Source organism: Cucumis melo, chromosome 7, assembly GCF_025177605.1.
Source record: "Cucumis melo cultivar AY chromosome 7, USDA_Cmelo_AY_1.0, whole genome shotgun sequence".
Lineage (NCBI taxonomy): Eukaryota > Viridiplantae > Streptophyta > Magnoliopsida > Cucurbitales > Cucurbitaceae > Cucumis > Cucumis melo.
The window spans coordinates 18,002,518-18,017,343 of NC_066863.1; the positions used below are offsets into that span (position 1 = coordinate 18,002,518).

Sequence of the window (14,826 nt, forward strand, 5' to 3'; positions counted from 1 at the left end):
ACAATGGAGAGATAACAGTTGATCCTAAGGATCAGTGAGTACACCCTCGTTCGAACATGGGGACATCTCAACTAGGTTGACACTCCCTTAGCACTTTCATCATTTTCCATTCAAAAATCACCGAAATCAAGTCTTACCTATTCAAGCAGAACATAAATGCAGAAACAATACAAAGCTAAAAATATTACAATTAGTAATACAAGAGAAAACACGACCTTCTTCAAATGAATGCTAAGAGGGAGGAAAATTGAAGGCCTTCTAGTTAAGATTAATTCCTTTGGTGTAGAAAGCTTCAAACTCTTTGCAGAGAGCACACCATGAAGAAGCATTTAGCCAAGCTATATCCGAGCGAATCGTCCAAGGGGAGGCTTTGTCAAGAAAGAATTGTTGGTTTCTCAAACCACAATTCTGCTAACATTGCTTTAGTTGCATTATGCCAAATTAATCTTGGTTTTTTCTTTTAAATTGGGCACTGGTTTCTCTCAAAATGCCACTCTTTGGGGTATCCTCCTCTGGTAGGCCAAGATAAGTAGGAGATGAGTAGCTTTACAATCCAGCTCTGTTGCTTGCTGTCAACAATATTAACATCACAGATTGCTGATTTCTCCCAATTAACTTTTTGTCTTGACCACCATTCAAACAGTTCAATAATTTTCTTCAAGTTATCTAACATCTCATCATTGTATTTGCAAAATTTCGAAGTGTCATCAACATATTGGAGGAAACATGAACTTTTTCTTCTCCTGCAATAAATCCTTTGAATATCCGTTTTCCATGTATCTTAGCCAGAACTGTACTCAAAACTTCCCTGACTAGAAGGAAAAGGAAAGGTGAGAGAGAATCACCTTGTCTGAGAATTTTGAATTTGACATACAGCCCGTTATCCCTGAAGACCATAAGGGATCAAAGTTTTTTTGAGCGAGATACTTTTTCTAGAAAAGCTAGTCTACACGGTCAAAGGCCTTCTCGAGGTCTAATTTCAGAATCCACCCTTCTTTCTTCTTAGGGCCATATTCTTCCACTACTTAATTGGCTTTAAGAATTGGCTCTATTAATTTGTCTTCCTCCAATAAAGGCACTTTGAGTCGAACGAGATAATACTTGGCATAATCTTCTTTAAGCACTCGGCTTACACTTTTTGCAACTAACTTATAAGTCAAAGTAGGTAAGCTGATTAATAAAAATCTTGTTTAAAAAATAATAAAACTAATAAATCACAATATCCTTTTGCATGTACATGCTTTTTTAATAATTCTTTCCGTTTTCTTGCTCAAAGATCTTTCATTCATGATTATGAAGTTTTTCTCCACAGCAATGAGGTCTTTGAAAACGCATGTATGGAATTTGATGAGGTGAACCTAAAGCCAACTTACAAGATTCTCTGGGGAGTACCAGGTTCTCACTATTGAAATATGATTCACCATTTAATCCTCACATTTTATACATTCTCCCCCTCTTTTTCTGAAACCTCTATTCTTCCATTTTGGATAAGAGAAAGATTAGTTTTCATTTATTATTCTGTAAAACCATTGAGCATTTAGTATGCAAGTATGAGAATGCGATGCCTAGGAATATGACTGTGTTTAGACATGGAAATAATATTTGTGAAACTTGATTTCAAATTTTATTTATTTTCTTTATAAAATCCAATATTTTTTTCTTTTTTGAAACGGAAACAAGCCTCTTCATTAATAAAATGAAATGAGACAAATGCTCAAAATACAAGAGAATTGTACAATGAGCTAAAATTACAAAGGGACAAAGGATCAGGAGGCATATCTAGACATTTCAACTAGGTTGACACCCCCTTAGTGCACTCATTATATCTGGACTACTAAAATTGACGAATTAAACATGCCCTACATGACACCAAGTATCCCAACAACCTGTATAAGTGATTAACTGATTACACAGAACAAAATTCAAACGAGAGAACCTCAAAACTCCAAACAAAGAAAACAAACTAGAATCTAACTAGAAATAATACAATATAAGTGATATTCTGGAAAAAACAAAAGTGCTCCAATAGTCTAGGACCATGAAAGTAGTAATCTGTGAGAAACTTGGAGAAGATGCACCAACGAGATATAATCTGGATGAGCCAAAACAATGTTGAAGAACAAAATGGAACTCCATCCTTGAGGATAAATCTTCCAGGCCTCTTAATATCCACGAGAGAATCTTATTCAATAGAAGTGAATTGATTTTATAAAATTCAAATAAAGGATTCCCCAGGAGTTCCTAGAATTCTTTTTATATTGTTAAATTAAATCTATTAATAATGTTTTGTCTGATAAACCACTTCCAAATATATTTTAAACAATTTCTTTTAACATACAAAGGAATTCTTAAAATTATAGAAATTTAAATTAAATAATTTGTGAAGTTATTATGTTTGGTACGTTTAGGATGTCAATGTCGAATTGTTGATAGATCCTATGAAGAAACACTGTGCCCTAGCACAATGCCCTCCTTGATCGCATTTTTACCAATTTAAAACAAGTTTGGCATCTTGGCACCTTTGCAAAATTATAGATAGGTTAGCAAGTCAAAGGTACAGACTCTTTGTGCCTTGTTTGCAATTACATGAAAAGGCTCGTATGTAAAGTGCGAACGCTAATGAGATAATTCAAACCATAAAGATCTGGACTGGGGATTTGGAACCCATTCATATACTTGGTAGTTCACAGACTTCTCAAGATATGCAATGTTTGCCAATTTTAACTCTTAGCTCACGAACTGTTGTCTCAGGCTACATGTCATAATGTTATGGTTAATTTCTTAATCATCCTTGATGTGTAACTAATTGGGTACAGAAAGTGTCCATATTAATCAAGCAACTGCATTAAGCAAGGTATCTAGTTAAGTTGATCAAATAACCAGATAGCCCTAGTTACTAATCAATCAGTTCTTGAAATTAGTTAATCATGCGTTAAAAGAGCTATTTAGAATAACCTATAATTCACAACAAGCATGATTTAACTTGAGCCCTTGAGATAATGAAATACAAAGAAGGATTGCGATGAATTCCAGGAATAAGTGAGAGTTGGCCAAAAATTCAGATATTCAATGCTTACAATTAGAACTCATATTCAAGAACAATACAATATTAGCAAAATAGCATTATAGAAGATAAATCAATGTCTCCGAACCAAGATTACATGGGTTTCAATCCTACCCTAAGCTAGAAAGTGCTTACCTAGCTGCTCATAATGTGGCAAGAAGAGTCTTCAAGATGAAAATAAATGAAAACTACAAAGAAGTTAATGGTGGGAAGGTGAAAATACAGAGAATTCAAGGTTGGAGGCTCCAAAATTGGGAATGGAATGACCTAATTCAGCAAAAGGAATATATATAAAAAGGGCAAGCACCGAGATGCTCTTCAAGTTGTCGAAGCGTCGATCTTGAGCGCCTTAATGCTCTGGCTGGTGCTTGAACGCGCACACGTATCATCCTTTTCCATCAATGTTTGGAGCACTGTGGTGGTTCCAAGGTAGCACTGCGACACTCCCTTCATTTGAGCTCTCGGCCCTTGAGCACTGAGCACAACGCCGTGCAAGCGCAGCTGCGCTCGGCTCAGGCACTTTGGTTTTTTTTTTTTTTCTATTTTCTATGGTTGATGCTTTGGAGCTATGATTGTCTCATTTTGTTTCGGCTTCAGTTGTTCGTTCTACCTCTCGGTTGCTCAATACCTACAAAATAGCATAATAAACACATAAAATCCGCTTAAGATTCTGAATTCAAACTACAGTTTATCAAATGCACTCGTTAACTTCTTCGTCAGGAACTTGTCTTTTAGGGCAAAAGAACATAAAGTATGCATTTCACTATCAGTTTCTATTTGTGCATGTGAAAATTGATTTTTTAGTCTCATATGAGGTTTGTACTTTTGAAGTAAACCAATGGCGGAGTCTGCCTTAGATTCTATTATGGTTTTTCTTTTAGCATGTTGAGAATATGAAAGGTTTCATATTACTAATGGGAATTTGAAGGTTTTAAAATTAAATTGATTTGTTACTTTTGGTTTTTTTGTAACCAATTTTGTCCATTGAGTTATTTGGGACTTGGAGTTTTTTGAAGTTATGACATCCAAGTAATATCTATGGTTTCTTAACCGTTGAACTTCTATTGTTACAAGCCCATTGTTTGTATTTGAGGAATAATTATGAGAGACTTGTTGCTAAAGTCTTCATGGTTAAATACCGAATGTTTCCTTTGAATATTTGTAATGATGTTCCAAAATGTTTGAAGACGTGGTATGAGGATCTTTCTTGGCTATGACATCTACGGTTCGAACACCTCAATTTTGGAAGTCTAGAAGACTTATTGAAGAAGAATATGGTGCGAGGTTTACCACCCGACAAGCCGAACCAAGTGTGTGAAGGGTGCCTACCTAGAAAACATCATTGGAGTAGTTTTCCAAAGAATCTATGGTAAGAGCCATTAAGCCTCTAGAACTCATTCATGCCGATGTGTGTGGAGTAATCAAACTGGACTCTCATGGTAAAAGTAAATATTTCCTTATCTTTGTTGATGATTTTTCTAAGAAACGTAGGTGTACTTTTTGAAGGAAAAATCGGAAGTATTCGAAATCTTCAAGAAATCTAAGGTGCATGTGGAGAATGAAAGCAACCTTACAATTAAGGCTATGAGAATAGATCAAGGTGGTGAATTTACATAGAATTAGTTCAAACAATATTGTGATGAAAAAGGCATCCGATGTCTGTGGACAGTGCCTTGGACACCACAACAAAATGGTATGGTGGTGAGGAAAAATTGAACAATCTTGAACATGGCAAGAAGCATGCTAAAGAAGAAAGAGATGCTAAGGTAATTTTGTGTGGAAGCTATAGTTTGTGCGGTCTATTTAACCAATCGAGCACCAACTAAAAGCGTGCTTAATAAGACACCTCAAGAAGCATAGAATTGAAGAAAACCCAGAATTGGTCACTTTAAGGTGTTTGGAAACATTGCATATGCTCATGTGTCAAAAGGAAGAAGAACCAAGCTTGATGATCGAAGCAAGAAACTCATCTTCATTGGTTATAACACAAGTTCAAAGGGTTATCATCTGTACGATCTTTTTATTGAAAGGTAATTCTTAGTCGAGATGTTGTTTTTGATGAAGAATCTTTCTTGCGATTGGAATATGTAGGAGTATGGTTTTATTCCATACTTTGAAGAAGGAGATGAGCCAACCAGAAAGGAAATAGGTGAAATTTTACCCATTTTAGTATCATCCGGGTCAGCTGATTAGTAGTCAGCTGAAGGAGACACTTTCCAATGATTCAAAGAACGAAATTGGCCCAAGAGGAACCCAAAGTCTACGAAAACTTATTGAAGTAAGCAAAAATCAAAATGTCATAATTTTCTATTATCTGTTTAGTGATTGTGAGCTCATTAGTTTTCAAGAAGCCATTGGCAAATAAAAAATGGAAGGATGCAATGCATGAAGAAATTCAAGCTATAAAGAAAAATGACACTTGGGAGTTGACCAAACTTCCAAAAGGACAAACCAATTAAAGTGAAGTGCGTATACAAGACAAAAAAAAAAGCCAATGGTGATGTTGAGAAGTACAAGGCGAGACTAGTAGTGAAAGAATATAGTCAACAACACATCGATTATGATGAGATATTTCTCTGTTGTTTGCCTTGAAACTATTTGTTTGATTATTGCTTTAGCAGCCTATAATCATGGGAGGATACATCAAATGTGATAAATGAAATTAGGGTTTATTGTATTTATTCCTATTCAATGTTTTCCACGTTTATGTTTTTCCTTCATTAGTATTTTGGATTTATTTATTCAACAATGTAGTAGCTTATTATGAACTTTTGATTTATTAAATATATTATATAAAACTATGTATCAGACCTCTAGGGTTTTATCTTATTTAAATTTAGTCGTCGTTGTCGCCTCTAACCTTGTCCAACCTCTGCCTTTGTCGATTGGATTAGCCATCAACGGAGGCAGACCTATGTGTAGATCTGTCGCTCCCACTCTGTCTCTGCTTAGAATCGCTGAACCTCTACTGCATAGATCTGTGTGTTCAGCCTCAATCCATCTCCCAAATCTGCCCAATTTTTGTCTACGATCAGCAGTCCACTTCCACCGCATCACAGATCCAGCTCCACCCGTCTCCTATCGCTGTTGCCTTGCAAGCACAGATTCTCACTCTTGCCATGGGTTTCATGCTTAGTTCACGCTGCTTGTCGTGGGTTTCATTCAATCTACAACATCCTTCTCACTTTGTTGTGTGATTGATTCTGTCGTGGTTTGATCGATTTAGTCATAAATTTTGTTTAATTTAGTTCACTTAGTTTGCTTTGGTTCAAGTTGGTTCATTTGCAATTATGGCAAAGCGGGAAACAAATTATGATCTTTGTTTCGTTTTTAAATTAGTTGTTTGTGGGTTTTATTATAGATTTCTTTATGAGGATCTTTGTCATTGCCATGGGTGAAGAAGATAAAGTGCTTTGATTGAAGAAGGCTCTTTACGGTTTGAAGCAAGCATCGAGAGCATGGAATTCAAGGATTGACAAGTATTTTAGGGAGAAGAAGTTTATGACGTGTTCTTATGAGCATGCCCTATGTATCAAAATGCAAGTTGAAAACATACTAATCATTTGTTTGTATGTTGAAGATTGTTGCATTTTTGTTGAATTGAAAAGAGAGATGATGGAGTTTGAAATGACATGAGTTATTATCTGGCGATCGAGGTCAAACAAAGTGAAGATGAGATTTTTAGATCTCAAGAGGGCTATGCTAGAGAAATACTCAAAAGGTTTAATATAGATGATGCTAATCCCAATGGAATGTGGAGTAAAAAATTACCAAACAAATTGGAGGAGAGAAGGTAGGTTCTACATATTTCAAAAGTGTGGTTGGAAGTTTGAGATACTTGATATGCACAAGATGGATATTCTTTATTCCGTTGGCATTATTAGTCGATTAATGCAAGCGCTGATAACGACGTATTGCATAATGGCAAAGAATATACTTCGTTACATCAAAGGGACAATTGAGAATGATCTTTCCTATGTATCTTCTAGCAATTTTGATATTGTTGGTTATTGTGATAGTGATAGGAGTAGTGATCTGGATGATCGAAAAAAGCACTATGGGGTTTTTATTTTTTTATTAGTGAAACGGTGTTCACGAGGATGTAAAAAAATCAACCCATAGTCACATTGTCAACATGTGAGGCGAAGAATGTTGCAGCCACTTGATGCATATCCCATGCAATTTGGCTAAAAAAACTTAATGAAGGAGTTGAAGTTTCAAATGGAGGATCCAATGAAAATTTTTGTTGACAATAAATCAGCCATTGCCTTAGCCAAAAATCTATTATTTCACGGAAGGAACAAGCAAATTGATACCCGATTTTATTTCATTCGGGATTTCATTATGTAGAAAGAAGTGGAACTCAAATATCTCAAGTCGCGAGACCAAGCGGTGGACATTTTCACAAAGCCCCTCAAGCTGGTGTGTTTTATCAAAATGAGAAGTTTGCTAGGGATAACAAATCAAGTTTAAGGGGATGTTGAGAATATGAAATGTTTCATATTATTAATGAGATTTTGAAGGTTTTAGAATTAAATTGATTTGTAACTTTTGTATTTTTTTTATAACCAATTGTGTCCATCGATTTTTTTGGTAGTTTTTAGAAGTTATGACAACTAAATAATGTTTATGGTTTCTTAACCATTGAAATTTTGTAGTTACATATTCTAAGTCTATATAAAGGCATGTTTAGTCGAATCAATATATCACTTTTCATATTTGTGTCATCCACACTCTTTTCTCTTCTAACACAGCAAACCTAAATGATGCAAAATTATGTTTTGTTGCTTATTTCCTTTTTGTATTATATTCTATTGTATTGGTTGTATTATGTATGCCAAATTTATTTTGTGATGGGTTGTGATATTTAAGAACACCCTTCTGTCTTTGTGAAATACATGCTCTTGGTGAGGTCAAATTTATTTTGGCATGTTTGTAGGGCGTTCAAATGCTATAAATATAGCCGAAAGGTTAGGGTTGCCTAGTTCTGTTGTAGATGATGCTCGGGAACTTTATGGTGCTGGAAGTGCACAGATAGATGAGGTAGAATGCACAGTTATTGCAAATTTGTGCCTTGTATGTATGCCTTTTTTATTTGTGAAGCATCATAAAAAGAAAAGTTTATGAGATACCACCATTATCAATTATTTTGTTATAGTTTACCAATATCCAATAATGTTCTTATTTTTTATTCAATCTGTATTCTTTCTTTAATTTTAAAAAAACTGAAAGGTAGTCCGTCCTCGCGTCTCCAGTTAGCAGTTGCTATAGCAGATATGGAATATTAATTCTTTATGCACTTAGTATATTGCTTCTCAAGCATATGTTAGACTACATTATTTACAATTTTATGTTACATCTTAATGCAGGTCATAACCGATATGGAATGTATAAAGAAAAAGTATGGAGACCTCTTACAAGAAGCTCAAAATAACTTGACGTAAGTCTCTTAGTCAGATTAATTTTATGGAAACAGTCTCAGCCCCAACCTAGTTATCCTTCAATAATATCGTAGCCATAGGTCTGATTCAAATCCTTCTGTGTGTTTATCAAGTTCTGATCATTGTTAATTCGTATAGTTGCTGAAACTGTAATCTCAATTCTTTTTTTAAATCATAGCTATTATTATCAGCTTGAAGCAACTTAAAAAAGAAATTAAAAGAAAAGAAAATAGTAATTCTGACTCCTCGCAATGTGGAGGAGATCTTTGGACATGGCGTTGGGCTTTTTTATGTGATATCCATATCCAGATAGGTGATAGAACAAAGTTTTCTTTAATACCATATGTACATATGTAACAATGTTTATCTCTCTAGAAAAATTAGCAAGATACAGGTTTGTTTCTCGCCTATACATAACAGTTTTACTTTTAATTAATAAATAGAGGTCTTTCCAAGTTAAAAATCCCTCTCAGGTGCGTGCCTAGGCTCAAGGTGCAAGGTGCAGGTCTAGTGCCTCACCTTGGGAAGACTAGGCTCACAAAATAAGGTGCACGCCTTTTGTGAAGTCCCAAGTCTCAAAACCCGGCTTTTTCATTTTTTAAAAAAATAGTAATAATTAAGATTTTCCTTCTTTATTAACCAAAGAATCCTAAATTCAAAAAATCTTGTGTTTGAGGTCCTTTTTTCCATATTTCTACTTCTGCTATGCTTTCTCTTTTAAAAGTAATATTTTGATATGAAGTGCGCCTCAAAGAAAAATGCTCGCACCTTTTTGTGCTCCTTGTGCCTAGGATCCAAAGGACTATTGCGCCTTAGTTCGCCTTGGGCATTTAAAAACACTAGCCTTTCCTCAAAATGCTAGGTTTAGTCCATTTTTTTTTTCATTTTCAATAGATAATGCTGGACTTGTACAATCGTGATCTTTTGACCATCCATATTTGCAACCATAGGGAGTCAAAAAATCTTTATGAAAAGTTGTTGCTTGCTAGAAGAAACATTATTGAACACGGCAGACGACAGAGGCTTAGAAAAGTGCAAGAGGTAGCCAAGGCTGCAACAACCGCTCGTTCTAACCTTCACCAAAAAGGACGAGAACTACGTGCATCGACAATTGAGTACTCCCCGCCCTCTGCCATTGGTAGGAGGCAACATGCAGGAATAAACTCTAATAACCGAACTACATCAGGCAAAAAGGATTTGATGGGATTGCATACGTCGCATATATCTTCAACCAGTGACATCAGTCAACCACAATCAGGTTTGCCATTGACATATCTCCTGTTTAATTGTATTTGTGTTTCGAAGAATTGCAAATTTTCTTCTTAATAGAAGCTCCGTCTTTTATAATTATGTTGGTCTGTTTCTATGGTGATGAAAATAATTTTTGTTACCTCATTTTTGTGAGTTTTGTACACTACAGAGGAGCCTGAGTTTCCCACTGTTGGCGATACTGTATATGTTTCTTCCTTTGGAAAAAAAGCGACAGTTTTAGGTGTAGAGCCATCAAAAGACGAAGTCATTGTTCGAGTTGGTACCATAAAGTTGAAGCTGAAGTTTACCGACATAATGCGATAATCATCCAGAAGCCATGCACATGTTGGCGAGTGTAGTAATCTAAAATATGTACCAACTTAGTTTCTCTATTCTCTTTGCTATTCATGTTGCACACTGTTTTCTCCAGATGCATCTAATCCGAAAAATTAGAAAAATGGCCAGAAAAAACTGAATTAGCTAAGTTAATATTTTTGTTAAACCAAAATCAAATTTTGCAAGCACGTTTGGAGAAAATCAATCTTTTTTTTAAATTATTTTTTAGATCATTAAAAATTTCAAGATATAAAAACAAATTTATTGAAAATACTTTTCTGTTTTTTTTTTAAAAGACTGCTGAAGTGCATGTGAGTGTATTTACCACCTTAAAGATAATTCATAATAAATAAATATACATCATCCTCTATGCCTTTTTCTGGGTTACAGCGGGAGACTTTAAAATGTTTTGAAAAATGAAATTTGAGACTCTTCTTTTTCAATGTTTTGTTGGAGGAAGAAGTAATTTCAAGTACATCATAAAATTAAGAATTAAAATTTTGAGATTTAAAAGTGTTTTTTCTTTTAATGAGATGTAAGGGTTGCATGGGTATAATACTGTACTTTAAACAGAAAATACATCACCAAAGTATGCTAACAAATACCCAACACCAATAATTTAAAATATAATGTTGGTGTATAAGTAATATATCGCATTAACTCAACAACATCGTATCACTACATTTAAAAAGAAGAATTTATATCACTACTAATAGTTCTTAAATATGCATTTTTTTTCTTTCAAAGTACATACTGCTACAACAACGGCCCACTGAAAATTTAATTTCAAGCGTAGCATTGATGTATGAATAATTCATCCAATTCACTCAAAATGATTGTTAATATGATCAATTAAATCATTATAAGCTGTAAGCTGTAATATTATATAGTAGATATATGCATGTTGAACCACTAATTACATTAAATTTATCTCAAATCATCAAAAAGCTAAAGTTGATGAAAACAAATTTACATATAACATTACGTAAAGAAAACCCAATAATTAGAAATAAATATTAAAATGTAGGGAAACAACTATACAAGAACTTGATAGCATCTCAAATTAACAATTTAATCAAAAAGCTTAGTGAAGATAAATTTAATATAATATTTAATCATTAAAAAATAAAAGCAAAAGGTCACGTATGATGTTTCTTGCAAGTCGTAAATTTGAAAAGAAAAAGTCTATTACTGCACATTTGAGTATTTATTTATATTTTGAAAGACATTAAAATAAATTAGAGTATTTATAAAATATTATTGTGCGATAGATTAAGATTACTATCTTTCTTTAAATGATCACAGTAGATATTGATATTCTCTATAAAAATAAATTATGATATAAATACATTTTTAGAAATTGTCATCTTATTTTTATTTTTAATTTTTTTTTTAGAAAAACTTTTATGAGTCTAGAATTTGATTACTTTATGGAGTAATATAAGACAAATAGATGATTTTGTGGATAATATTGAAATATATAAAATATTTCTTAACGATCTCCTCCGAAACAAATTGTTTAAATAAATATATAAAAGAAAAAAAGAAAAAAAAGTGTGACTTCCTACTCCAACGACTAACAACGTCAACCCCATCATCACGGACTACGAAGTCTCCTCTTTCCTCTCTATAAATAAGCTTCACCCCCTTCCTCCTTTCTTTCGTTCTATTACTTTTTATCTTCTCTCTCTCTCTCTTTCTGTTTGTTCTCTTTATATCGTGGTTGCTAATCCAAATTCGGAGGGAAACGGGAGACGAGGGAGTGCGGGAGTTGATTCAGACGGAGACAGCGCCCCCGCCTTTGTCCTTTTCTTCTTCTTCCTTTTGTCCATTACTTTGGTGTTGCCGTGTGGCCTCTCAGATCAAGTGAGTTGTTTCTGTTCCTCTTCCGGTTTTTTGTTTTTTTAATAATTTCCTAGCACCTCATTCCCATTCTTTTCCTTTTTGAGATCTTTATCTAGACATTCATATTTTTTTTTCCTGTAGTAGGAAACCTTTTTTAGCGTCTTTGCGTTACTAGGTATTTGTTCTTTTTCCTAATCCGCACATGGGTTTCTTAGATCTGGTCTGAAATCACCATTGTTCTTTACAATATGTTTAATTGAGGATTTTTGTTGAGGTCTGGGGAGTTCGGATAATGCCAATTATTTTGCTCGCCCTATTTATAACAATCTGACACTATGGAAGGATGCCTTACTTTTTCTTATTTCTCTTCGTGTCTCATGATAATACCCTTCTACTGTGTTTAAGATCTGGAGAACTGAATATTGTTGAGGCTTTCTTTCGAATTTCTTAAATGATTACCAATTCGTTGTGTACCAATGTTCTGCAGTTTTCCCCCCTTCTAATTTCAGTCAAATTTAGAGTCCAAATCCAGGAAAATTGATTAAGGACGTGATGGGGAAGACTATAGTTTGACACACACAAAAAAAAAAAAAAAAAAAAAACGGAAAATTTTCATCATAGAAGTACCTCGTACCTGGGGGTTCCCTTCTCCATAGTCCAAAATTTGACAGTTTTCCATTTTGTGTTGGGATCTGCAGAAATTTTGAGGCAAGACTTTCCTTTTGACCGCATCATTTCAATGGAGTTAAACGGCAAATCCATGGTCTCAGAGCCTGCAAATGTTATTTATCTTTCAACTATTCTGGGTAGAGATGGGCAAGTTCTTTCCCACAAATGTGATTGGAAATGTGAGAATGAACATGTGTGTGGTAATATGTACCGCTGCAAATTTACAGGAATGACTCACATTTGTGACAAAAACTGTGACCAACGAATTCTGTATGATAACCATAGCTCACTTTGCCGTGCAAGTGGGCAAATATTCCCCCTTTCACTGACAGAGGAACATGCAATCAGAGGCATTCGCAGGAAGTTTGATGCTGACAATTCCTCCGTTGATGACTTTGCTTTTAAGCGTAGGCGGGATGCCCAGTTTCATCCTTCACCTTTTGAGAGATCTTTCTCTGCTGCCGTCCCAATTTGCAGTCAAGTTGGAGATGGCATGGATATGAGCTAGATTTACATATGAAAAAGGAGGGGAAAACTGGGGCTTATCTCTATGCTGTTCTTTTGAATAATTTCCTCTTTTTTTTTTTTTTCTTTTTTCTTTTTTTGTTTTGCCTACGGACTGATATCATATAATGGACTTAACCTGCGGGTACTTGAAGTGATGAACCTTTGTATGTCCCACCTGTTTGTAGGAACGCTTATATTTCTAATCTTGTTTAATGCCAATATGTAGCTGACACTAGATTGACTATAACAGCTGGGATGGAGCAGGATGATCATGAACTTTACATTTATAATTAGAATTTACGTACCCTGTATCATCTCAACATTTACTATTGTAGCTCTAAAGGCTTCCTTAGTATCATTTCTTGATATACTTTCCTCACGTTATTTGATATGCTTTTACACTGCTAAAGCATTTTGGGATTACTTGCAATAATCTTAATCCTCTGACAACTATCATCGGTCTACGGGGATCAAATCTTATTAACATGGAATGGGCTACTGAATATGATACCTCTGCTTAGAACCCGCCCTACTTCACTAAGTCTAATTTTCTAATTCTTCGAGTAAGCACTTGAGTTCTGTTTTGCTAGATGTGCTTTTGGCTCTGTGTTCAGGTTTATGAGCAGTGATGTGGTTTGCCCTAGACTTGTTTTATTGTTCATATCTAATATTTGTTTCCTTGTTTTAATACCAAGATGTCCTTCGAGTCTCTTTTTTTGTTATTCAGCAGGGGTTTGGTCATTTTCCTAACCGTGTAATTTTAGTTATGCTTGTCGTTTAATGCTTCTTGCTTTGCTATTTGTTTACATCTAATTACTGATGTTTCATTTTGATCACCTTTCTTGGCAGCAGGTTTCATATCCTCTTGGTTAATGTGGAGAACAAGTTTGAATAAAATGTTCAAACTTTAAAATGGTCCAACAACCTCTTTGGAGGTGATGGTGCCCTTTGTAAATGTGGAGAACCCGTTGACAGAACAAGATGTCGTCCTGAAGTTGCAACAAAGATATGTGAGGTAGTCTTACGAGTTTGCCAGCCTTCTTCATTTCTTGCTTTTAAGAAAACCAACACAAATATGGATCTAAAGCTAATGAACGGGTGGATTGTAGGTTTCCCAAGCATTTAATTTGCCGGGACAAAGGCTTGAAAATTATTTTCTGCAGCCTAGTGAATTGTATATTAAGCTTTTTAAGATGTGAAGCATTGAAGAACAGCATAAAGTAGTATGAGTTAGGGAGGTTTCTGTATTATCACTAAAGATTGTGTACAGCTGATAGTTAATCTAATTTGAATTGAATGCTTCGTTTTTTTCTGATTTGTTCAATTGTTCTCGAGCAACTCTGTGACAGAACTATTTCAATTCTCATCTTTCCATACTGTCCTGCTCGGTTGATTGGAACAGGGATGGCTCGCCACTCAATTTTTGTGGTTTTTTGTAGCCTTCGTTGGCAAAGTTCATACTGGATTATACAGGCAGGTTCTTTTGTTTGAGAACCGTTGGTGAACGAATTATTAAACGTTTTGTATCAGGACTAAATATGATAGATTTTGTGGCCTACCTTTGCAAACTACTAGTTTGGTAATTCAATATTCTCTTCATTGTGTTTGCTCATTTTTTGCTTTACTTACGATTCTCGCAGAAGAAAAAAAATGTTACATTAGAAGCATCTGTCTGCCAACCTTTTTGGCGAAAATAATGGAAGATTGACATGA

The 14,826-nt window shown here is 34.7% G+C and overlaps 2 protein-coding genes across 5 annotated transcripts in view; both read left to right on the forward strand.

Annotated features, from left to right (window-relative positions):
- LOC103501168 (uncharacterized) overlaps window positions 1-10,185 on the forward strand; it is a 35,544-nt gene extending 25,359 nt beyond the window's left edge. For all 3 annotated transcript variants that reach the window (XM_008464674.3, XM_008464673.3, XM_008464676.3), the window contains 5 exons: window positions 1,313-1,395; window positions 8,004-8,107; window positions 8,434-8,504; window positions 9,456-9,763; window positions 9,926-10,185. In XM_008464674.3, coding sequence (XP_008462896.1) covers window positions 1,313-1,395; window positions 8,004-8,107; window positions 8,434-8,504; window positions 9,456-9,763; window positions 9,926-10,080 — 721 coding nt within the window. In that variant the 3' untranslated portion in view covers window positions 10,081-10,185. The remainder of the gene's footprint in view (window positions 1-1,312; window positions 1,396-8,003; window positions 8,108-8,433; window positions 8,505-9,455; window positions 9,764-9,925) is intronic.
- Window positions 10,186-11,683: 1,498 nt separating this feature from the next.
- Window positions 11,684-14,428, forward strand: LOC103501167 (uncharacterized). 2 transcript variants are annotated; one of them, XR_540235.3, is made up of 3 exons: window positions 11,684-11,958; window positions 12,636-14,128; window positions 14,223-14,428. XR_540235.3 is itself a non-coding variant. In XM_008464672.3 (2 exons), exon 2 carries the CDS (start codon window positions 12,677-12,679, stop codon window positions 13,112-13,114), a length of 438 nt encoding a protein of 145 aa, XP_008462894.1. In that variant the 5' UTR covers window positions 11,684-11,958; window positions 12,636-12,676; the 3' UTR covers window positions 13,115-14,428. The 2 variants fall into 2 exon arrangements, 1 of the variants encoding a protein (XP_008462894.1); XM_008464672.3 differs by having other exon boundaries at window positions 12,636-14,428.
- Window positions 14,429-14,826: the final 398 nt, after the last annotated feature.